Source organism: Rhipicephalus microplus, chromosome 4 (assembly GCF_043290135.1).
Source record: "Rhipicephalus microplus isolate Deutch F79 chromosome 4, USDA_Rmic, whole genome shotgun sequence".
Taxonomy (NCBI): domain Eukaryota; kingdom Metazoa; phylum Arthropoda; class Arachnida; order Ixodida; family Ixodidae; genus Rhipicephalus; species Rhipicephalus microplus.
Window position 1 is genome coordinate 29,600,978 of NC_134703.1, and position 26,170 is coordinate 29,627,147.

The 26,170-nt window shown below is 46.2% G+C and overlaps 1 protein-coding gene across 1 annotated transcript in view; it reads left to right on the top strand.

Annotated features, from left to right (window-relative positions):
• Positions 1 to 1,505: 1,505 nt before the first annotated feature.
• The window catches only part of LOC119171585 (uncharacterized), a 48,295-nt gene continuing 23,630 nt past the window's right edge, over positions 1,506 to 26,170 (top strand). The window contains exon 1 of the mRNA XM_037422362.2: positions 1,506 to 1,869. Coding sequence (XP_037278259.2) covers positions 1,506 to 1,869 — 364 coding nt within the window. The remainder of the gene's footprint in view (positions 1,870 to 26,170) is intronic.

Sequence of the window (26,170 nt, forward strand, 5' to 3'; positions counted from 1 at the left end):
CAAAATGAAATGGTCGAGCACATTGTGTGAGGGCTTGTTGTTTGTTGGGGTGTTAATGCGGGGACCTTAGTATGCACACAATCCGTGCACACCCAAGTCGTGAAGAGGAATTCCAGAACTATCCTGCAGTGCCTTCGCCTACACTTGCGAGAATAGTAAGGGGGCCGCAGTGTTTGTTGTGTGAGAAAAAGAATGGGACATTCAAGGCACCCAGAGTCCTATCACACGTTCTGGCTGCCTCTTTTCTGGTCTAAAGGTTTGGTATAACAGGTTCACTAATGTCATCGTTTAGATCGAATAACACGCGCTTGATGCGCCCGGAGTATATATATCGCTATCTTGAAAACTTCGAAAGCCCCCCACCCCCCAAACACGCACACACACACGAGTACATCCAGGCATGCCAATGTCATCATCTTGTGACACTTACGACTATTGATCTGTACGCTTCCGCGGAATCTATAGGCATTTTGGTTGCTTAAAAAAATATATATGCTCTGCCTCTTTTCAGATTTCGCGCGCATTTGGAACGATGAAAGGCTCTTCCAAAACGCGATAAATGTGGGCGGAGAGCTGTCTATAGACCGCATACATTTATCGCGGTAGTCTTTCTTACCATTTTATTTTTAAAGTGAAAAAAGAAATCTGCGTTTTCTACTTGCGTCCTTGAAATGAAGGCTTCGACTCTAGGAGAATAAACTGGCGCTGGGCGCCGCCTTTGACGACTTCGAAGGCCCTCCTTTACGCCATGCTTTCGAAGCCGAATCAAGTGAAAACATAAAGGAACCGATTTCTCCGGTGCAGCGGCATGGACTATTGAATAAAACGTTCTCCCGAACGGGAGATATGGAGCACCGGTACTCATTTCGCCTTTCTGAATGGCAAAATGACTCCCTAGTCAACGCCCCCTTCAGAGGAGGGAGTGACGGATGCTGTCCGCGAACGGGATTGGCTGGTTCTCCGGGTTTTCGACTCGTAGCCAGTTTGCGTGCCATGAGAGGCTTCCTCCTAGAAAGTTCCAGTTAAAAAAAAATATTAGTAAAGCATTCAGTAGTTGTCATTCTAAAAGCTACAGAACGAATAGAATCGGGAAAAGTACACTTTCCTCGAAGTCCTTAAATATATGCTCTCGAGTGGCGTGTTGGCTTGAGTACACATCAGTCGAGGACTGTGTAACTTGCCACGTCGGACAACGTATTGAGTAACGAAGTCTGAAGAGTGCTTGAATACCATGCCATCTAAGGACTGGTGACGAATGGGGACAAATACACTTCAGCACTTGTCAGTCTTCTTAGGGCTTGTCTGATCCTAAAATTTAACCAAAAAGTTCGCGAGGCTAGAAAACTGGCGGGTGCACTAAGTAGACACATGCTGACCAAGCATGGCTCGCGGCCGTTGCTACACTCGGTCGAACTCGACTGGTTGGACATTCGTAGCCAGCTCTCTTGCGGAGGACTCAAATATCCACGTCCGATGTGCTCCGGAGAGTCTTGAGTGACGCGATCATGTTCTCAAAGGAAGACCGGATGTACGCCTCTCCGCGGATGAACCTGATGACGCCCAGCAAGACGCCCTTCCTCATCCGCGACATACTGGGCTCGAATTCCACCGCGCCGACAACGATGGACCACAGTTCGTTTTTCGACGGCACGACGTCTACGACAGCGGGTAGCACGGACGCGGCAGCCACAGCCGCGGGAATCGCGGCTTTGGTGGCTCTGCGCGGCGCAGCAGCTGGACCTAGCTGGACGCCGGCCGCCGGACCTGCTGAGCCGCAGAGTGAGCCACCGCCTGGCTGCTGCGGAGGCTTCCTTCTGGGTTGTGTCACGGTTCCCTGCCTGGGCTGCACGACGTCTCCGTGGAACGCAGGTAACGAAAGGCCGAAGCACTGGACGTTCTCAGATGACCGTATCGCGCGGCCGTGAAAACCATCCGCGGGTCGTGGAAGTTATATGCGTAAACCAAGGGCGTGAAATGTCTGTTGTTCGGAGGCCGACATCACATATATTCTGGCACCTGATACTCCTGTGTCTATCTTGCGCTATAGTACGGCACCTCATATGTGAGATTGTACGACAGACAGACAATGAACTTTATTTTAGTCCTGCCGAAAATGTTTAAAGAAAAAAAAGAAAATATCACCAACGATTAGGATAATGCCTAATGAAAATTCAGAGCGCTGCGTCATGTTAGGGTAAGGTCTACAGCGTCTGAAGCTTTCGCTTTTCGCAAAGTATTGGCTACGCCATAAATAGTTTTCGTTCGTCTTCTACTGTGGTGCACACACACTGTAGAAGATTGGCCATAAATTGAGAGGTCCAATTCCAACTCATTTAAATTGTACGTAAAAGTCATTCTAACTGGGTTCTCAGACCTATAGTAAATCATCTACAGGTAAAAAAGGAATTATGGATAGGTTCCAGCTCGCCACAGAATGCACACAATGAAGAAGGCGCCTGATCACACCTGTAGAAATTCAGTTTCGAAACCCGACAGCACAGCCTCGTAATTGACAGTTCTAGTTTACGTGTTCACAAGATGATATCCGCCAGGGACATAATAAATGCTGATATTCAGTAGAATTTGTCACTGCTGTGATCGCAAAGCCTTCCACCATGTTACGCCTGTGAAGTCGTGCACCCACAGCGGCTGGTAGATAAGCGGATGGTGGAAAACACGGTAAAGTTCGTCCATTTATCATAACTTTTGTGAAGCCGGACAGCATCCACTACGCCATTATTCGTCTTTACGCTGATAAGTGAGCTATACCGCTACACGTCTGTAGCTTGGTTGATGCTGCATGTGGCTGATGAGAATGAATAATTAATCTTTTCTGAGCACTGCAGTGGATGGGAAGCATTAAACCACACACTATACTTGCGACGCGGTAGACTCTTTGGCGTGATTCTCGCGGATAGTGAAGTGTGACGCCACACATAGTTATGTCCGCAGAGATATTTCTTTTCCTTTCGCCTTGGCCTCTGTTCTTGGTTGGCAACGCTCGTTTTCAGTCGCCAAATTCCCAAATTGATTGCATCCAGAACCACTCATGCGAGATGAAACGGAATACACAAAGTGGTAATAGGAAGGTAGTATATGTTACTAGATAGAAAATTAACAATGAAACAGAAAATAATAAGACAGCTCACGTCTGGATAACCTGCGGTTGGGTGCTTTTGGGCTCGATATTTCTTGTTCTCAAGTAAATGCATAAGAGAGAGAGAGAGAGAGAGAGAGAGAGTACACCATAGCAACGATGAACTACACAAATAGCCGTAGCAAAACCCAGCACAATGACAGGAAAATGCAGGTGAGATAACAAGGCCTTAAATACGGTAGAAATAGACAGCCGCACGAGGAAATGACACAATGAACGTCGTGAGGACTATTCGAATCGTGCACCGTAAGTGCCGCAGGTGCGGGAGGACGGGTTATTACGTACTAAATTTGAGTCTGACGACCTTCCGAAAGGACCACGCAAGGTCGCGGCGCAGCAATTTCGTTTCAAGAGTCACGCAGACCTACCATGATGAGTACTTTCTTTTACGAGCCTTCAAAACTTTGCGTGAGCGTGTGCTGTCAGAAGGAACGAGAAAAATGATCTTGTATAGCAACGCACGATGGCGCACTTGATATACGCCACTCTATACCTTGAATAGTGAAGATAGATGATGTGGCTGCTTCTCCGCATGCTCAGGTTGCGCACCTTGTGTCCAACAATGTTTTATTTTGGGTCGCAGCTAAAATCAGCTCACACGGGAAAATTTTCGAGGCGAGACCTATTAAATTCTTGGTGACGCACGTGTATAGGTTCATATAGGTTCATATATAGGTCAACCAATGGCTCTCTCGTACTCTAAGCGCCTGTCGATTAACAAAACCTGTTAACGTGTTTGTTTTCCTGGTATGTTAGTCGTGTCACAGAATACTAAAATCTGTCATGAAATTCGTAGTCACGGAATACTAAAATCTGTCGAAGTTAGCGCACTTTTACGTGTAACGCGCAACTGCAACGACCAACAGAGGGACACACACAAACATAAAAAAGCGTACGACAGGACAAGACAACATAGCTCACGCTATCCTATAGTGTCCTCTCTTCTGCTTCTAGCTTGGTTTACTTTTGTTCTGTCATGCGCTAAACACCCCAAACGTCACGGTATTCAGTTGCGCCCAGCCTGCTCGAACTCTTTCAGTCCGGCATGTCAACGTCAAAAGGGCCAGCTACAGGTGTAAGAAGTGTTCAGTGGGCGTAAAAACTGAAATTACGTTTGCAAAACGGCTTGCAGCTCAAGAAGACCGTTGCGTCACGCCTTCTCGACCTTAACAAAGGCCCCTTGCGTATCCCAAAGCTGAATACGCGAGCCTACTCGCCCGTCTCTCTGGGAGGCTATACGCACAGAGGATGACGTAAAGACCGTGCCCATGGGTTGCTATGGCCGCGAATAGCCGGCTACTGTGATTCCCAAATGTAGTGTGGGAAATGTTCGCGCTTAAAGAGAGCTCGCACGAAACGACGCAACCGCGCCTGGAAGCACACCTTCGTGCTTCTCGCGGTTATTGTTCTACTTAATGTTACTTACCAGACAATCAGAGGTCGCATGGAACAGCCTCTCTGTCCGCTGGGACTTCCTGTTGCATTTTAGAACAAAGAAACCAGCGATGTCGCAGTGCTAAGGTGAGCATGCGTACACAAAGATGTATGAACGTGTTCTCGGCCTCCGTGTTTTCTGAAGCTGTGACAATACAGACGCTGTTATCGAGTTCGGACTGAAGAAGAGAGAGACCATACGAATAATCACTGGGGGCTGCAGCCTCCAAGTCGAGACCACGGTTTGGTGGCAACACTTTTGCGCGAAGATGCAAGCATGAAGTGTTCGAACAATTATCCAGATGTGTCACGAGTATTTCGTGTCGCTTATAATTATATATATGCTTATTTGTGTTCAGGGGTGCACGAAGTAAGATTGTTGAGAGCGAGTTAAATACGAAAGGAATGACGCCAGAAACGAATCGAAGCGAATATTTTTCTAATACTCAATGAACTTTTTAGGATGTGATAAGAAACAAGAGTCACGTCTTAGAACTCTTAACTTTAATATTGAAACCACAATGAAGAACCAGGAACAAACGAGAAAATTCTTCACATGAACAGAACTTGTCAGTGAATCTGAATGATCGCCATGTAATTGGCAACGCGCTGCTCTCTGAGTGGCGATAGTTGCGGTGCTAGTGAACCTATCACGTTGTACGCCTGTAGTATTTACAGCATATTTGTATTAGCTTTTCTGTATATTTTGGCTGATGAAGTTGACATCTCAAAATACTAAAAGAATATTTTAATTTTCAAGTAGCACCTGTGAATTGCAATCGTTCTTTTTATCGAACAGTGCATGTGTGCCTATAGGTATTAGAAACTTCGGAATATTTGGGTGCCTCTTAGTTATGTTCACGCTTCATATAAAGCGCGCATGCTCATTTGCTACACCATAAAGATGCTCGCCAGAAAAGATTCTTTAAGCTGTAAATAGTGTATGTAAATAAAATTTCAGCACTTATGGTCTGAACGAAACAGCGAACAATTTGTTTACATCTAGATGCCACCTGTAGATACGTAGCCTAATGCTCGAAGCACCCCGCAGCACTTTTTCAAGTGATCAACTAAGGACTTCCTTAAAGGAGTTTATTGCTTCATAAGTCGACTGCTACGAACATTTTTTGGAAAACGTTTAGCACGAGGGGAGTTAAGGAATCTGTCGCACGCTTTACGCTTTCTCTTTCTCTTGATGCCAGCGAGCACGCCGAAGGCTATCTTAAGAGATGACAAGTGGACGAAGAGGGAAGGAAGGAAAAGAAACTCATCAGTGGCTTAGCTCGGCTATGCTATAGGATATACGTAGCGTGAGCTATGGATGGACAGACGGACAGATGGACGGACTATCGAGCGAGCTGACACGAGCCAAGCGCCGGCCAGCCCAGTGGAGACACGTCACTCCAGGAGCTTCTGGGCCTCCTGCGGCGCTCCAGCTGTGCGCCCTGTGACGTCACTACTCCTCGGGCATGCGCAGCACGGCTCTCGAAAAGCCACACGAAACTGCTGAATTCTGAGCAGTGTAGCTCACGCTACAAAACATTTATTGTACGAAAAGAGGTTTGCGGTGCGGAGCCAGCTTGTTTCGCAAGTCTTATCCAGCAGTGCTGCATGGCTGCCCTCAGCTCAGGGCTCCACAGGCAGTTGCCGCCCTGCGTGGCCTGTCAATCATGATCTGGCTATTGGTGAACAGCCACACTCCACACTCGCTTGATCGATGGAAGGCTGGCTAGGGTTGGCCAGAATCTACGTCTATTCGTCAGCGGGCGTCATGGTATCAAGCACCTTTATTGCCATAGCAATTATATGGACACCACTCTCGGCTGATTCCTGCTGTTGCCGTCGCCGGCACCAACGCCGTCATGGACTTGATGCTCGCATCAAGGCTAGGACCAAGTTCATGAAGTTGCTGGTCCTGTCGTGCCTGTGCACTCGGTTCCCATCGAAATGCGCACCACCACCATTATCACTTTAGACGTATAAACTCAACTCGCTGCACCAGATGAGTTGTGGTGACGCTTGCGCCAATAAAACATCGCACGGCTTCGTCATCGCAACTGTACATCTCACCAGGAACCTTGCGGACTGACGTCATAAACTTCTTGCTGCACACCTTCCTTGTGGATTGCCTCCAGGATCTGCCGGTGATAGTAAAAACTTCAACGTTAATGTACTTCGACGTGAAAACCAGTGGCTTGTCGCGTTTCTCAATGCCGAACATGGACTTCGCCTCCTGTCAGACGTCATGCAGTCAACTATTCGCAACAACACCAGTTGAGATACTGTGGTAGATATATTACTGTGAATTCAAGCACAATCGACCATGCATGGTAACTACATTTCGTATGGTTCTTTAATCTTCTACCCTTACTTCGCGTACAGCCCAATGTGTTGCTATCGCATTCATTGCTTCAGTCTTGGGCCGAAACTGTGACTTTTTTTCTCTGTCTTTTTCTTCTTCTTCGAACGTACGGCATACTTTGAGTGTGTTCGCGAGCACACTGTTGCAATCCTATACAAAGCGTAAATCTAGCTCTATAACGTACCGGCTTAAAGCCGGTACGCACCGATGATCTCACCAGAGAAGGATTGGCCACCCTGGTGCAGTATCTGGCCACCCCCTCCCGTAGGCATTCGTCAATTAACTCACGGCCCTCAGTCCCCACCAGCTGCGGAGCAACTGACCACGGCGGCGGTCAGATCTGCAAAGCAGCAGAGGGTGCTAGGAATCTCTGGATACGGACAGGCCACCATTGGAACTTGAACTTAGCAACTTTTAACGTTAGAACGTTATCTAGTGAGGGAAGTCTAGCTGTATTATTCGAGGAGCTAGAAGGCATTAAATGGGATATAATAGGGCTGAGTGAGGTTAGGAGGACAGATGAGGCCTATACTGTGCTACAGAATGGGCATGTCATTTGCTATCGGGGCTTGGCAGACAGAAGAGAACTGGGAGTAGGGTTCCTAATTCACAGAAACATAGCTGGCAACATAGAGGATTACTATAGCATTAATGAAAGGGTGGTAGGCATTGTAATTAAACTGAATAAAAGATACAAAATGAAGGTAGTACAGGCTTACGCGCCTACATCCAGCCATGATGACGCTTCAGTTGAAAGCTTCTATGAAGACGTGGAATCGGCAATGAGTAAGGTGAAAACACAGTATACTATAGTAATGGGCGACTTTAATGCAAAGGTAGGGAAGAAGCAGGCTGGAGACCAGGCAGTAGGAGATTATGGCATCGGCACTAGAAACGCCAGAGGAGAGCTACTAGTAGAATTCGCAGAACGCAATAATCTGCGTATTTTGAATACCTTCTACCGAAAACGAGAAAACCGCAAGTGGACATGGAGGAGCCCTGATGGCGTAAATAAGAACGAAATAGACTTTATAATGACTGCACACCCAGGAGTCGTGCAGGATGTGGAAGTGGTTGGCAAGGTAAGATGCAGTGACCATAGAATGGTACGGGCTCGAATCCGCCTAGACTTGAAGAAGGAACGACAGAAACTGATACGCAAGAAGCAAATCAATGAGCTAGCACTGAGAGGGAAAGTACAGGAATTCAGAGTGTCACTGCAGAACAGGTACTCTGCTCTTAGCGAGGAAACCAACCTTAGCGTAGATACAATGAATGATAATCTGACGAGTATCATCACGGAGTGTGCAGTGGAAGTTGGAGGCAGGGTAGCTAGACAGGACACCGGCAAGCTTTCCCAGGAAACGAAGAACCTAATTAAGAAGCGTCAAATCATGAAAGTGTCAAGTACAACAGACAAAATAGAACTGGCAGAGCTTTCGAAGCTGATTAATAGACGTAAAGTATGCGATGTAAGAAGGTATAACATGGAGAGAATTGAGCACGCTCTGAAAAACGGAGGAAGCGTCAAAGCAGTGAAGAGGAAACTTGGGATAGGCAAAAGGCGGATGTATGCACTAAGGGACAAAGAAGGCAAATTAACTACCAATATGGATAGGATAGTTAAAATAGCGGAGGAGTTTTACAGAGATCTGTACAGTAGCCGAGACAACCACGACCTTAATACTATAAGAACTAGCAGTAACCCAGACGACACCCCACCGGTAATGATAGAAGAAGTCAGAAAAGCTTTGGAGAGCATGCACAGCGGCAAAGCTGCTGGTGAGGATCAAGTAACATCAGATCTGCTGAAAGATGGAGGACAGATTGTGTTAGAAAAACTAGCCACTCTATTTACGAGGTGTCTCCTGACGGGAAAAGTGCCAGAGTCTTGGAAGAACGCTAAAATCATCTTAATACATAAGAAAGGAGATGACAAGGACTTGAAGAATTACAGGCCGATCAGCTTGCTCTCTGTAGTATACAAGCTATTTACAAAGGTAATTGCTAGCAGAGTAAAGAAAACATTAGAATTCAATCAACCAAAGGAACAAGCAGGATTTAGAACAGGCTACTCAACAATTGACCACATTCATACTATCAATCAGGTAATAGAGAAATGCTCAGAGTATAACCAACCACTATACATAGCCTTCATAGATTACGAGAAGGCGTTTGATTCAGTAGAAATATCAGCCGTCATGCAGACACTGCGGAATCAGGGCGTAGATGAAATATATATAAACATTCTGGAAGAAATCTACAGGGGATCAACTGCTACCATAGTGCTTCATAAAAAAAGCAACAGAATACCAATAAAGAAGGGTGTAAGGCAGGGGGACACAATCTCCCCAATGCTATTCACTGCGTGCTTACAGGACGTTTTCAGAAGCCTAGAATGGGAACAGTTAGGGATAAGAGTTAATGGAGAGTACCTCAGTAACCTGCGCTTCGCCGATGACATTGCATTGCTGAGTAACTCAGGGGACGAATTGCAACTCATGATTACGGAGTTAGACAAGGAGAGCAGAAAGGTGGGTCTTAAAATTAATCTGCAGAAAACGAAAGTAATGTACAACAACCTCGGAAAGGAGCAGCGCTTTGCGATAGGTAATAGTGCACTTGAAGTTGTAAAAGACTATGTCTACTTAGGGCAGGTAATAACCGCAGAGCCTAACCACGAGATTGAAGTAACTAGAAGAATAAGAATAGGGTGGAGCACATTCGGCAGGCACTCTCAAATTATGACAAGTAGATTGCCACTGTCCCTCAAGAGGAAGGTATATAACAGCTGTATCTTGCCGGTACTTAGCTACGGAGCAGAAACCTGGAGACTCACAAAGAGGGTTCAACTTAAATTGAGGACGACGCAGCGAGCAATGGAAAGAAAAATGGTAGGTGTAACCTTAAGAGACAAGAAGAGAGCAGAGTGGATTAGGGGACAAACGGGAGTTAAGGATATCATAGCTGCAATAAAGAAGAGGAAATGGACATGGGCCGGGCATGTAGCACGTAGACAGGATAACCGCTGGTCATTAAGGGTCACCAACTGGATTCCCAGAGAAGGGAAGCGGGGTAGGGGGAGACAGAAGGTTAGGTGGGCAGGTGAGATTAAGAAGTTTGCGGGTATAAATTGGCAACAGCAAGCACAGGACCGGGTTAACTGGCGGAACATGGGAGAGGCCTTTGTCCTGCAGTGGATGTAGACAGGCTGATGATGATGATGATGATGAAAATACAGCGTCGGCACGCCAAGGCATCCTGCGACGGCTACGGCAACTGTGCAGCCTACAATACCCAAATAAGCCAATGGCCGGTCACTTTGTCTTTATAACGCGGCCATTTTGGATTATGCATCATTTGTTAAAAGCAGAGTGATTTCTAGCTGGATTTGAAAATTCACGGTGAACTCCAGGCCGCGCTATATAGTGATTGGCTAACATATTCTCAAGAGCATCGACACTACCAATCAGCAGCTTTTTCTGACCACGCTCTAGGAGGGTTTCCAGGCTTCATTATGCAGAGTGGAATATCCACGGAAGCACAACAAAATAACGACACCACAAGGACGCTGCTTATTTCGTACGTACTCATTCGTCAGAAATTCGAAGTCGTTAATAAGAAGACACAAAAAAGATAATTTCACCTGTTCTTTACACCAAGGAAACGAAATAGCGCACAGGGAAGGGTCTTTTGTGCCTCGTCGGCAGCGGACTGTGTCGGCGCCGGTCTAACGACTTACGTGCACGTGAGAGTCTTGCCTCAGGATTTCACGTAACCAGTGCTACGGTCAACGCAAAGAGTTTCGTACCACCAACGCAATAAGTATTAGTCCAACCGCAGAAAATGGCGGCACTGAAATAAAAGGCAGATGGCGGGCCTGATACGCGGGGAACACCATTGAAGCACAGCGCTGGAAGACCGAAGTTCATTATTTTTTTCCACGTAATTTACGACATCTCTCATCCGAGAAAAGCCATGTTAATTGCGGTAGACATAGAGGACGGTCAATACATTGTCGGAGTTTCGATTGCGACCTCGCACGACATCATTGTTGCTGCACATGATGGCAAGGCGAAATCACCGTTCGAGGCCTATTCAGGGTGTTGAAGATAACTTGCGCCTAATATTACACAAAGAAACACATGTTATACTCGAGTAAAATTAGTCCAGTAAAGTGTTCTAAGCCACACGCAGCTCGTCAGAACACTTCTTACAGCCCACCAAGATGGATAATTAACAAGTATTGTTTAATGAACTTATAATCCGTATCTTTACCGAAAAATCTTCAGTGGAAGGGTTGTAGCATTTGTTCGTACACTTTTGAAGATTTTCTATATACGTTAAGATAATGGCTAATTATAGAAGCTCCGTAATTAACGATATTGTTCAATTACCATTTAAATTAATAAATCTAATGAAAAACATTCACTACGAAAACTCTCACGCCAGTTCACAAACGTTGCATAATCTTACCTATGCTATCAGAATGCTGCCTTATTTAGTTTTTTTTGCAGGTTTTCTTCCGAATGAAAAAAAAATAGAAATTTCTCTGCGGAAGGTAACTGAAGCATCCTGTTGACACTCTGTATATACACTACAAGATTGATTAATATCTGGGGTTGAACGTCCCAAAACCACCATATGATTACGAGAGACGCCGTAGTGGAGGGCTTCAGAAATTTCGACCACCAGGGGTTCTTTAACGTGCGCCCAAATCTGAGCACACGGGCCTACAACATTTCCACCTACATCGTAAATGCAGCCGCCCCAGCCGGGATTCGATCCCGCGACCTGCGGGTCAGCAGCCGAGAATCTTAGCCACTAGACCACTGTGGCGGGGCCAATACAAGATAGGACGCAAAAGATGACTGCATTATTGGTTCCATTTTGTCTATGTTCGCAGCGTGCTATTTTTAGTGCCATCAGTTTCTTTTGCAATTTGTAAAAAACTTCGCAATTACGGCCGCTAGCTATGTAAAGCTTGTCATGAAGGAAAAGTGCTGCGAACATGATTTCGCGCTTCCTTCTTAAAAGCTTTTTTTTTTTCACTGCCTCCGGAAATTCAAATTATGCAGCTTACGAGACTTCACGTTTTCAAGACCTTCAAGGCTTCTTGTCAAGTAGTTGCAGAAGCGACGAAAGGCTAGTGCTTCGAAGCGCTCTAACTTACGTGTGTGCCTAAAAATTAAAAAAAAGCTAACTATCGGCGCAACGCACCAAAACGCGGAGTGTAGTTCCAAGTATATGATGAATGCGTGCTTGGGCGATAATCAGAAATTAACCAGTGTTTCCACGCAATGAACCACTGTAGTCAGCTCTCGCTTACAGGGAGGTGGTCTTTCGGAAGGTATACTTCATCCATTTACAAGCAGACTAACTCCATTGCGAAACAAACTTACCTGAATTACTGCGTTAACCGGCGCTGCGACAGTACACGTGTCGACCAAGCAGTGCTTGGCAACGTATTGTCGACAAGACGACATACTAGCCAAGTGTTGGGTGAGGAGCTTTTCGCCAAAACGCTGTCGGAGAACATTCCCGGAAGCTCTTCCACGTTGTTATATTTAACTCTAAACATAAGTGTAATCCTAAATGCATGTTGCGGCTGTTTCGTAGTTCACCGCCCGAACAAACACCACGTCCGCCTCGGTGAAATTATGATTACGGTGCTTGGCTGCTGACTAGAAGGTCCTGAGTTCGATCCCGGCAAAATGTAGAGGCAAATAGTCAAAGGCCCGTGTACTGTGCGATGTGAGTGCACGTTGAAGGAGACAAGATGGTCAAATTTTCCTGAGCACCTTCACAACGGCGCACATCATTATCTTATCGTGCTTTTCAGACCTATAAGACACTATGTATTATTATCATTTTATTAACGAATAGCACCTGGCATATATGCTTTGCCTCATTTTCGGGATATGAAATTCATTACATTACAATGGGTTACAGAAGTGGAAGATAATTTTTAGGCAGCTGTATGAGTTCTATAATTTTTCAGGCTGAATTAAGTTGCTAATACTGGCCCCACAAGTATACTGCTTTAGCTTGAACATAGAATGCCTCACTGATTAACTGGAAGGGATGATCTGGCCTGAGTACATTTAGACTTAATTTGCACATTTTATTGCAGTGTGCAACATTTGCATAAGTTTTATTTGGCATTATGTGTTTTTAACTCCCATTAATATGTTTTGTTACAGACGAATTTACACTCTAATTTTTTACAAATTGAGTAGGACCTTTTCACCGAACAAACTGATTGCCACAGAAATAAACAAAAATTTAAGAATTTCCTGTCTTTATGAATAGTAACAGTAATACGGACAAGAATAAACTAATCAAAAGAATTATGAAGTACGAAAACTGATTACGAAAAGTACGAAAATTATGAAGTACGAAAGTATGAGTACGAAAATTATGAAGTACGAATTATGAAGTACCAACGCCGATTTTCGCTCGAACACTGATTAGACACCGGTATAGGTTTCGCTTTAAAAGGTACATCTGACGTACAACGAAGCCCGAGTGAAATGTTTCAGATGTAATTACCGTCTGTATATTTGGCAGCACATCTATCTTATTAAAAAAAACAAAGCGCATATACATGTAAACACATGTAAACATTTTTCGAACGCTTGTAATCGAGGGTGTGAGCTAGTATATATGAGAATGCCAACTTGCACTTTGATTACATTTTCAGTGAAGTACGGTGCTAAAGCGATGCGCCTCGCTTGAGGCACTTCACTGGCCACCAATAAAAAAAATACCTATTTCCCTGACGTCCGGGTGGCAACGGAGGGAATTCCGCGAGTGTGCCCTTGACCACCGCCATTAGTTGCCCCTCGCTCGCCTGGGGTGCTCTTCCCGGACACAGTTCAATGGCGCGGCGAGGACTATCCCCAGGGTAACCGTGAAGCACTGTTCGTTTCCCATATACATAGTATTCAGATGCGAGATGTGAAAGAAACGCTGCATTTTCCTATCGTAGGCAACGAGGATGCCTGCGGCAGAGATGAAGCCGCGAAGGAATCGAACAAAAAGGAAATCACACTGGCCACGTAAGCCTCCAGCAGTCGCGGGGATACCCTCTCTTGCCTGCAGGCACAGCGCGACTATTGTAGTTTGCATATACGAACTACTTCAGGAACAAAACTGGACTGTCCGACTCAGCATTTTGCGCCCAATGTATCGTCGTTGAAGACATCAATCATGTACTCTGTGAGTGTACGAAATACGAATCAGAGAGACAGTCGCTGAATATGACCTTAAAAATACAACAGGACACAAACTTAGAGTTGAAAAATATTTTAGGCCCATGGCAGAACACCTCCAGTGCGTTAGACTACAAAAGAGAAAGAGAGAGATAAAGAGAGAGAGAGAGAGAGATAAAGATGCAAGGAAAGGCAGGGAGGTTAACCAGGCGCACGTCCGGTTTGCTACCCTGCACTGGGGAAGGGATAAAGGGGAGAAAAGAGGTTGCAGAAAGATGAGAAGGTACACACAATCACGAGCACACTCGGGGAGCACACACAGTCTACAGGCGGTCGCTCAGGTTTGTTGACTTAAGGTAAAGTAGCAGTGCTTTAGTTGCTTTCCGCGCAACTGAGGCCGATGCCCAAGGTCCTAGTATCTTCTGCACACAAAATGGTCCGGGGTCAAGTCGATTCAAAACCATCCGTAGCTGGCATCGCTGTGTGTCGTAGCAAGCGCAGCTGCACAGGACGTGTTCGATGGTCTCTTCAGCTCCGCAGTAGTCGCATGTAGGAGTGTCTGCCATACCAATGCGAAAGGAGTACACCTTTGTGAATGCAACACCCAACCAAAGGCGGCATAACAGTGTCGCATCGGAACGGGAAAGTTGTGATGGTAGCTTTAGCTTGAGCGAAGGATCCAGTTCATAAAATTGACACCTTTGGAAGCTGGTAGACGACCAGAACGTGCGTGTGAGATCTCGAGCCAGCAGGTAAAGTTGTCTTGCTGCATCATTCCTTGATAGAGGAATCGGGACTACATGGGTTTCTTCATGGGCTGAGCGGGCTGCATCATCGGCTAATTGATTTCCGGTAATACCGATATGTCCAGGCAGCCATTGATATATAATATCATGCCCTCGTGCTAAAGCTTCATGATGGCAATGTCTTATTTCTTGTACCAGTTGGTCATGGCTCCACCAACGCATGGCAGACTGCAAACTCTGAAGCGCTGCATTCGAATCACAGAATATGACCCATTTTCCTGGACGTTCTTGAACGAGATATTGCAAAGCAGCCCTTATAGCAGCAAGCTCTGATGCCGTAGAGGTAGTCATATGCGACAACTTAAACTTGATTGTCATTTCTGCAGCCGGAATTACAGCGGCACCTGATGAGCTGCTGGATGAGACGGACCCATCAGTGTATATCCGCGTTCGGTCTAAGTACAACTCATGTAATAATAGCAGTGTTGCTTGCTTCAATGCTACTCTGGAGTGACTGCTTTTCTTTTTGATTCCCGGAATTTCTAGACGTACTTGCGGCTGGTCGAGGCACCACAGAGGGCATGCCGTTCTCGCAGCTGGCGTATATCCTGATGGAATGCTGTTTAGGTGCTTGGCTATGACGTCTGAAAACGTAGCACGTGGTCTTCCAGAAGGTAGAAGGGCCAAGTGGTGGTCGGAGACACGGCTATCATGTCGAATGTGCGCTCTGAGGCAGTCCACAACTATATATGTCCTGACCGGATGGTCTTTGGCAAGCATGATTGTGGCATAAGTAGAAGCGCACCGGAGCAGTCCTAGGCAGATACGCAGTGCCTGACCCTGCAAACTCTCCAATGAATGAGTATTCGATTTGCAAGTGTTAGTCAGTACCGGCAAGCGGTAGCGCAATAGACCCAGAAATAGGGCCCTGTACAGCTGTAGCATGGAGGCCACAGAAGTTCCCCATGCTTTACCGCACAAGAATTTCATGATATGCACAATAGATAGCAGTCTCTTCTTCAAGTACGCACAATGTTGGCTCCACGAAAGACTTCTGTCGATTATTATGCCCAGGAAACGATGCGTCCGTGCATATTTGACACCCTGCCCATTGATGTAAACAGGGTATGGCGTCATTGGTTTGCGTGTAAACGCCATCAACGCGCACTTCACAGTTCATATATTTAGGCCTTGTTTCTGAAGGTAGGCTGTTGTGAGGGTTGCTGCCCGCTGTATTCGTGCACGCACCTGAGGGCGAGTAACTGCAGCACTCCAGAGGCAAATATCATCGGCGTATATGGATAGGCACACCGACTTTGGCAGAACCTTCACCAGACCAATGAGGGCCACATTGAACAATGTGGGGCTTAAAACACCTCCCTGAGGTACTCCGCAGTAGGTGTAATGTTGGGCAGTTGTACCCTCATATGTTTGTACAAAGAAACCCCTGCCAGTTATATAATCTCTTATCCATTGAAACATTCGTCCACCAATGCCCATTGCTGCGAGAGAAGTGAGGATGGCATCGTCAGCTACATTATCATATGCACCCTTCACGTCAAGAAAGAGTGCCACTGATATGCGCTTGCGACTTTTTTCTTGTTGAACAAATGTCGATAAGTCAAGGACACAGTCAATGGAGGAGCGCCCCGACGAAAGCCTGCCATGCAAGAAGGGTATTTGGTGTATCGTTCCAAGTACCACTCGAGACGAAATAGAACCATTCTTTCCATCACTTTTCCGAGGCAGCTTGCGAGGGCAATAGGGCGATACGCTGTCAAGTCCAACGGTGATTTTCCCGATTTCAAAAGTGGTATTAATCGACTTATTTTCCATTCTCGGGGAACAATGCCGCTGATCCAGGAGTTGTTGAAGCATGTTAAAAGTTCTTTTCTAGCTTTTTGTCCAAGGTGTCCCAACGCACTAAGTAATACCATCAGGACCTGGCGATGACATGCGCTTAGAAGCGACTAACGCACCTTCCAGTTCTTCCATGGTGAACTGAATGTCCATTTCTGGTAATCACGTCTCAGGAACGATCACGGCGTCGATGCTCTCGTTCATAATATTCCCGGCAACTCTCGTGCAAAATTCTTCAGCCACCTCGAGTTCTGTTTTTCCATGATGGAGTGCCAAAGCTCTAAAAGGGTGCCGTTGTTGTGGAGAGGAGCGAAGACCACGAACTGTTCTCCAGATATATGACAGCGGTTTATGAGGGTCTAGAGATTCACAGAATGCTTTCCAGCGTTCGCTCTCCAGTTTGTAAATGCGTCGTTGAATCTTTTTCTGGAGCCGCCTTGCTTCCCTCAGATCGTAAATTGATCTTGTGCGTCTGTATCGTCGTTCAGCATGCCTTCGTATAGCTCGTAATTTTTCCAGTTCGATGTCAAACTGTGTTACTTTAGACGAAAATGGTAATTCACATTTGGACGCTTGCATAGCTTCCACTATGGTATTTTCCAGGCTGCAGGCGAGGCCTTCTTGGCAAGCGTTCTCAACACGCGATGCAAACATCGACCAGTCAATGCCAATTGCAACACCGGAAGAGAAATTCTTTATGATACCATCGATCGTCACGTAGGTGGGTATGTGATCACTCCCATGAGTCTCAATATCGCAAAACCACTTAACTTTGTGAGAGAAGCACCGTAACACCAATGTCAGGTCAAGGCAACTGCCATACGTGAGACCCCGCAGATATGTGGGAGTACCATCGTTCCTGATGGAAAGGTCGTAATCGGAAGCGAATGTAACAATGTTCCGGCCCCTGGCATTCATCCTAGTGCTCCCCCAAAGCATGTGATGTGCGTTGAAGTCACCGGTGATGATCCAAGGCCCATCGGTTCTCATTAGGATGTCTTTTAATCTGTCGCAGTCAAATCGCGATGACGGAGATATATATCCACCAATAAGCGTGAACGAAACTGCATTCTTCTTCACACGAAGACACACGTACTGATTGTCGTCATTTGAACTTATTGGGTGCGAAAGATAAGTCAAGTCTGTGCGAATGTAAACAATTACTTTGCTTCGTTCTTCGCAAGCGGCTGAACAAAAAGCTTCATAACCGGACAATCTATAAGGCGTTGATACGTTTGGTTCACATATGACAAGTATAGGGAATTGATTGGCCCGAACAAATTGGCGAAAGTCCGAGATACGGGACTTCATGCCTCTGGCATTCCACTGAAAAGTCGACGCACTTTTAACTTCAGTGCGGAAGATGAGATTTTGTTGAGCCATTGTGCTTATACGAAGTTAGCAAGAACTGGATTCAGTGCATCCAGTATTTGCAGTGCACTCTTAGCAGACGGAGATTGTATGCTGCTCAGTAGCGTGCGAATCGTGGCAATTAATGATTGCACAATCGCAGCCCCTTGCCTGTCTTGGTTGGAAAGATCTCGAACCGGGACGATTGCAGTCACTTGCCTGTCTTGGTTGGAAAGATCTCGAACCGGGAGCGCGGACTGGCCGTCCTGAAGCTCCTTCGGTTCGCTTGATGCTGCTTCCCTTTGAAGTGCAGGGCACTCTGTCGCAGTTAGGGTATGCTCACTGGCTTTGTCCTTTACAGCCTTTCCCACGGCATGTGGTCTGGGAGGCAAAGGAGGTGGTGCTGATGAGGGATCACGCAAACGTGTCGAGGAGGTAGCAGGCGTCCTTGAAGACCGACGTCGACGTGAACGACGCCTTCTGACTTTAGCTGCGGCTTCTCGATGAGATGAGTGATCGCGCACCATCTCCTTCAAGATGACAATTTTCTTCTGAATCCGCGGGCAGTCCTTCGATGTGGCTTCATGGGATCCATTGCAATTAGAGCATTTCTTGACAGTTGCGACGCACTTATCCGCTTCTTGGTGCTCGGCGCAGCGGTGGCATACCACCGAATTCTCGCAGACGCTGCTCACATGTCCAAGTTTCATGCATTTACGGCACTGGAGAGGCTTCGGAATGAAAGGCCGCACAGCATGTCTGAAGTACCCCACCTTCACATGAGAGGGGAGTGATGTTCTCTTAAACGCAATCTTCACACAGCGAAACTTGCCTAACCGGGTGACATCAACAATTGGAGTATCAGTTGTTGACTTGACACGAAGTTGTAAGTCCTTATTGGAAATAGCGACATCAATGTCGTAGATCACGCCGGTTACTACATCACATCCCAAGGGAACATGAGAGCGCACCTGGTTGCCGTCCAAGTCAGAGAGATAAAGATGCAAGGAAAGGCAGGGAGGTTAACCAGACGCACATCCGGTTTGCTACCCTGCACTGGGGAAGGGATAAAGGGGAGAAAAAAGGCGCTACTGACATTCTTACGGGCCACAGCAATGAACGAAACGTTGTAAATAGTGCAGTGAGTGACTTTATGTGATATGTGACCGTTATGCGTGTATGTAACTGCATGTGTTGTGTGCTTATCATTGTATATATCATTGTCACCACCCGGCAACTGAAGTAGCCTGTCAGGTGAAAAACCAGGCAAGCCTCTCCAGCTTCACATTAAAATAATTCTCTCTCTATTGGTGAAGGAAGACGCATTAGAACAAGCCCGACACGCACGTTCACATCGACTCTGAAGGCGATTCCCCCGTTTTATGAAAAGTGTGACACAACTGCATCGACCGACTTGTTTGAACTCTTCCGATTACATTTTGCACTTCCCCCCCCCCCCCCCCACGATTTTCCTCGTGTTTCCGAGGATAGTCGCATCACTAGGTTCTCAGGATAAGTGCCCAATAGGAATGATTGCAGTGTAGAAAACAATTTATGGATGAATAACACTCAGCTGGTCATAAATTTCCCACTAGGCCTCCTTTATGTCTTCTCAATCACTTCTATGCTTCTGTCTTGTTAATGATTTACTTCATAGATCTAATTAATTATTCTCTTGTATTTTAACCTTTTAATTAAGAGAGCATCTTTATTGCATCTACACGTAACCTTCTGCCAAGGTTCAAGCTAAGTGTTACAAGTGCTGTTCCACTTCTACGCAGCAGCGATGCCTGTAGCCTGTCTCTTTAGCATTAAAAGGCAAACAAAAAACTGCAAGCTGGAATGCCTGAATGTGTTTTCGTCTTCTTTATTTGCTTACTTCATGTCCTTAATTACTAAGTGTCCCGTAAGTATTCAGCTTTTCTAAAGACACTTTTCGGTGCATCGCCTACGTGAGAAAGTTCAAATGCCGCTTCGTATTAAGCCCCACCACGGTGGTCTCTATAAGGTGCTCGGCCGCTGACCCGCAGGTTACGGAATCGAATACCGGATGCGGCGGCTCCATTTTTGACGGAGGCGAAAAGGCTCTAGGCCCATTTGCTCAGATATGGGTGCACATTAAAAAACCCAAGTGGTCGAAATTTCCGGAGCCCTCCCCTACGGCGTCTCTCATAATCATGTGGTGGTTTTGGGGCGCTAAAACCCATATATCAATCAATCAATCAATCAATCAATCAATCAATCAATCAATCAATCAATCAATCAATCAATCAATCAATCAATCAATCAATCAACCAATCAATCAATCAATGAACCAATCAACCAATCAAGCAATCAATCAATTAATCAATCAATCGCTTTGCAATACCTGTTTTATACGTAGGCTCTATTAACACTATTCTATACGCTCATCGTGCAAGAAAGTGTAAGTATTAAAGTGGAGGCAAGTGCCCCAAATACATTATCGAATTCTATTTTTAAGTGTTTAGAGTTCATTAGTATTCATTTATTTTTTTTTATTGTCACCGTTTATTGCACCTTGACATTTGTGCAGTATATGCTGATCGTATACATGGCGCGCCCCACTGTCAAAGCTAAGCGTGTATGCAGAAATTGAGTGAGCTCTGGCGTTGAGGGATGCCTCAAGTTGCAACCTGCATTACTTTTTTTTCCTTTTTAATAACGAATCTCTCTTAAAGTGTGAGGTAAAACTTCAGGTGTCTGGAAAAAGAAAAAAAAAACTCGACGCCGTCGCTTATCACTGTTATCAGTCAGCCTGCCCACGGAGACAGTCCGCGTAGCCACCGCGCCGAGTATGCCCGCCGCACGAGTCAAGTACTAACGACGAAAGGCCTGCTGCTTCTACCGGGGGTGCCACAGCCAGCTTTACACGTTAGTTCGGGCGGTGGAGTTTTGCGCACTCTTGCACGGTATGTGAGAAGCTGCGGTGCGACTATAGTTTGTCTACAACAAGAAAAGGCCTAGCAACAGCCAAGCTGGCCACGTTAAGCGTGCACAAGAGCAACCAACTTTGCTGTTTCTTAATTTTCACCGTGGCTAGTGCAAACTTCTCCCTTTTTAAACCATGTTCATGGGTCTTATTCACATTCCGAAACTAGGCGTTGCGCCTGTTTGCTTGTTTTAGACCCTTGCATATATGCTTCGATAGTTGGAACACACTCCGCATCATTCATCACTGTACCCACATGATCGATCCTGATAAGATGACGAGGTGGAGCGCAGTGCAAGAATTCGAAACACATTGCCACACTGCGCTTAGCCACTTGGGTCACATTTCTTGCACGCAAATGGTAATCTATATAGCAAGTGCCCAGCCTTTAATTTATAGGCCCTACTTCGCACTTAGTAGAGTTTTCTTGCGATCAGAAAGGGGCAGTTCGGCCAATTAAGCTAACACGGCCAACTATCACGTGGTTTGCTTGCGGACAGCAATAATTCATTTACAAAGATTGCCCCCTACTCAAGAGCCTGGATTTCACAGGGTCGCCAAAAGAAAGGAACTCACGGAAAAAAAAAGAGAGCCGTTTTTCCTCCGTTAAGCTCCCCTGCGCATGCACGCTTGTTCTTAAGCTTTTCTTGCATATACTTCAAGTTTAAATTGTGCGTGTAATTGTCTAATTCGTGCCAGAATAAGCGGATGGGTGGGAGATCCGGCCGCACTGCAGCCGGCCGTGTCACCACTCAGGGATTTCCTGGGAGGGGAATAAATTTCGGCCCACCTCATCTGCGAAAGGACAACGGCAAGGAAGCTGGCACAGCCCAGCTGTTGTGCCATTGCTCAACTAGGAGTGGAAATCACAGAGGACATGCGAGCAACACGGGAGTGGAAAAGCAGCGAGAAAGACGCAGCTGCGCGCTCACAACTTGCACGTATTGTTATTGGGTGGACACCACTCACCAGACACATATTTCATGCTCACATTTGTGAAATAATTTTTAAGAAAGCTGCTTTGGCCGGCGCACCACCTTGCCCTTGGAAAGTAGGTCAACTCCATACTCGACAAATAAACGACGTTGTCATGCGCTGACACTAAGCTATACCGCAACGGGTATGATCTCGATATATTCAAATGAAGATGCGAAAGAACCTCATCACGGTGGGCAGAGCTCTTATCACCAAAGCCGGTACTCTGGGATCGTCATTTCTAAGAATCCCAAGTGTCTAATAAATGGTTACGGTGGGTGCGAAAAATGTAGGGCTGGAAACTGAACGTGTTACTTAAAGGACCTTGTGGCTTAGTTTGTGAGCTCAAGAATTTTCACTGCTGCCTCTGTTCCTAGAACGGATTTTTGAAATAGAGCTCTTCTTTGTGCAAATATAAATCCGGAAGACAATAAAAAAGAGCCAAATTACACTAAAGATTAACCTGTTCTTACTCCTAATACTGAAGTTGGTGGTGAAACACTTTGACTGGCTATAAAAAAAAGGCCTTGCATTACTAATGAGAGCTTACGGAACCTTACACCACAGAATAATGCGACACAATTCACACATTATACGAATGCAACGCGTTTACGTTGTGAAAAGGAGCATACACGAAGTGTATACGCCTGTATATAGTTATGACACACCGAGGGAAAGACGGTTTATTGAAAGATTTATATTTATGTGCATTTAAACGCTTAACAGCCAAATGCAAACCACCAGCCAATACAGAAACATTATATTACATCAGCTGAGCGTGCTTCTGCGTGATTTTAGAAACGCTACGAATTGACAAAACACGCATGCATCTCCAATTCTAACGGCACGGCCAGTGGACGTCCTATCGAGCAACGCGGCTGAAATTACATCGCGTCACAAGCAGAGACGAACGTATTGAGCGTCACGTATCGTGACGTCGTTGAGTTCAGAAGAAGAGGAATGAGAAGGCTATCCTACAAGAGGAGAACCGCGCAGTGTCAACCGCCTATACCAGGAAGACACCAAACAAGCAGACCTGCACGTAGGTGTATCATCGCCAGCTGACCGGTCCTTTTCCGGCCACGGCCTTCGCATGACGTGTCCGCGCGATCGCCCTCGAAAAGAAAGCTCTATACCGGGGACTGCTTCACGGTGAACTCTTTCGGGCTCTGTGCACGTGCTTTCGCCTGGGTCCCGGGAAACAAGGACCTCGCGTTAGCTTTACACGGGGGATCCCCTTTACGCGATTGCTGCCGAAAGTGCATAAAGCGGCGTACCTGGCTGCCTCCCGTCGTCAGGCGCTTTCATAATGCCTTTATCGCCCGCTTCCTGAACGGCGCGCGAAACACGTAGCTGACCGTGACCGCAAGCCACGTTCCGAGATACAATCATCGCCCAACGGCCACGCTTCTTCGAGCCAAGCCGGACGTCCCCTTCGTCTAGAGCAGCCAAGCGACCGTCTCTGTTCTTGGCTCCTCGAATGCACACGTCGTGGCCGCTTCCCTGAGTACTTCTTTCTTCTTAAAACCCTGCGGCGTTAGATACGTATTCCCATGGTCTCTGCCACAGAGGGTCACTCGGGAGTGGTTCCTGTGGAATGGTTTCGGTCTGCATAAGCCGTCGAACCACTCGGCGTATTTAAGAAGGGAAAGGCCAGAGTACGGTATGCAGCCAGGTTCAAGAACCACGGGCGCCACTGGTATAGATCGATGACCGCCGTGAGAAAAAGAGGTGGAGGCCAAAGCCCTGAGGTCAAAGTGGAGGTCGTGCCGGCCGCCGAAAAGGTAGCCACCACTATTGCGCCTCTGCGTCGCGACATCGATATGTTGAGGAGAGAGGCATTACAGAAAACAATTGGCCTCATATTCCTAGAAGTGTTCCATGGTTGATTATTTATTTCATTAACATTGTTTTAGTTGTTTTTAACGTGATATCGTTAAAGAGCTCGTTCCGCAGGAATTACGGTGTCGACGCAGTTGGTTGTGAGTGAAAGATTGTTTTGTCCATAAACGCAAACTTGAGAAAGATGCAAACAAAAAAATCTTCGATTCCAGCGAGAATTGAACCCAGACCATCTGTACACAAAGCAGGTGTTCTAGAGCCACGCTTTATTGTTTGAAACTGCTTCAAGAACACGCGCAATATGAATGTCATGTAGGAGAAAGAGCCTCCACAACGCATGTAATGCTGCATGACAAAAGCGTGGAATCGCGTCAGGTGACAACAAATGTGAATCGCGCACCGAGTGGGTGTTTTAAAGGGCCGCCCGTTACAAAACGCTCAGTCATATTTGATCATCATCAGGGACAAAACCATCAACAAAGTGAGCGTATGCGAATGTTGCCTTATACGAACAGATACTGTTAGTTTCGCTGATTCGCAAAAGGAATAATTGTGGTGCGGTGGAACTGTACTTGCAAAATGTATTCCAGAACAGGTTGAAATGGCCAATTCTAGGTGTACAGTCGTTCATTTCTTTACGGCGTGATTGCGGCATGCACCGAGAAGCGAAGCGAGCTTAGCAGTTGAGAAGGTGGTGCACTAGGCTCGATTACGATATCACGTTCGACTCTTCAAGGTGAAGTTCAAGCATCCTCCAACTTTTTTTTTTGTCAACTGCAGCCTATTTATTATGCCTATTCTCGCTGTCACTATAGGAGCGTTCGATGTTAGTAAGAAAACCCTGGCGCATTTAAATGCCTATCATAGACGCCACGTAGAAATGCAACTTTAAAAGATGGCAGAAGTTCAGAGAAACGTGGAAGCTTAAACAGATGGAAAACCCGTGAACACGCTATGTCACCGCAGCCAGCGTTTCGACCAGCAGACTTGTTTTCTCCAAGGCTGCAGCTGTTGTTCTAAAGGACTGCCACAGTTTACGAAGTTTCAATCACCATAAGAGCGAAGTCAGATAATTGTAAATGCAATGACGAAGAAACCACAAGTATAGCGCTGCTTCTTGGCCCTTGGAACTGGAGAACACGAAAGTATCACCGATAGCTTGGGGAGTTGGCCGATAAGGGTTCGTGATTATGAAACGGCGGAACCAAGGGGATGATTAACACAGACGATGAAGAACCAGCGCCTGTCTTCGTGTATTTTTCATCGTCTGTGTTTATCGTCTCTTCGTTGTGCCGTTTCATAACCATGAAGGAAAACGGAAACAAAGGTTTCAGCTTCGCTACGCTGTAGGATCGCTCAACGCTGATCCAAATAATCTTGTGCTTTGTGCGGGTGCGCTAGTAGCTACGACTGCAGGAAGGAGGCGGCGCTGGACGGTTCGACAACGAATGCATCAAGTTTGACGTAAAGTTTTACAATGAAGCCAGGTACATTTTTAGTTTAAAGTCGGCTTACATAAATATCTGTGAAACACACGAGATTATATAGAAATAATTCACATCGTTACGCACAATAACACAAAAGTTCTCTCGTGAAGTGTGGAACACTACAACTCTGAAACGCACAGTCCAAGCAGTGCGCATATTTGTAACTGTTCTGTTTTTTCCTTCACTATATTTTACTTCTCCACTGCTTCGCGCGAAGCTACGCTACCGCTTCAATGTACAGATAAGGCCGCTCAACAGAGAGGATAACCGAACAACAAGGAAGTTAATACCTACGTTTCATATTCTTTGTCTATTATGCATATCATTTTTTTCACTGGTGGAGGCGCGCAGTGAAATTTCCATACGGTGAAACTCCGCAGCAGTTCTCCGACACTTCCGTATCAACAAACCCACACGCTTTGCCAAGTGCATTGTTTGTTACTTTATTTTTATTATTTTAAGATAAAGTTTTGCCCACACAAACGTGTCTGTCTGTCCACTTCCCCACCACGACGAGAGCTTTCGTTGGTGCGCGGAAATCGCCTTCAACTGCAAGAGCCAGGGCTTACGCGCAACTTAAAAGACATGTTCACGGGTAAGCACAGGTGCCAGAGACAACGTGGAAGATGAACGCGCCTTCGTAGGCGCATGTCGGCGCAGAGTACACAGAAAACTTCCTACCTTCTGATTTCTCAGTCTCATTTCACCCTAATCACACCTGCTGTGGTAGCTCAGCCGCGTGTAACGCTGCTAAACTCAAGTTTGGCTTTCGACCACGGTGGCCGTATTTCAA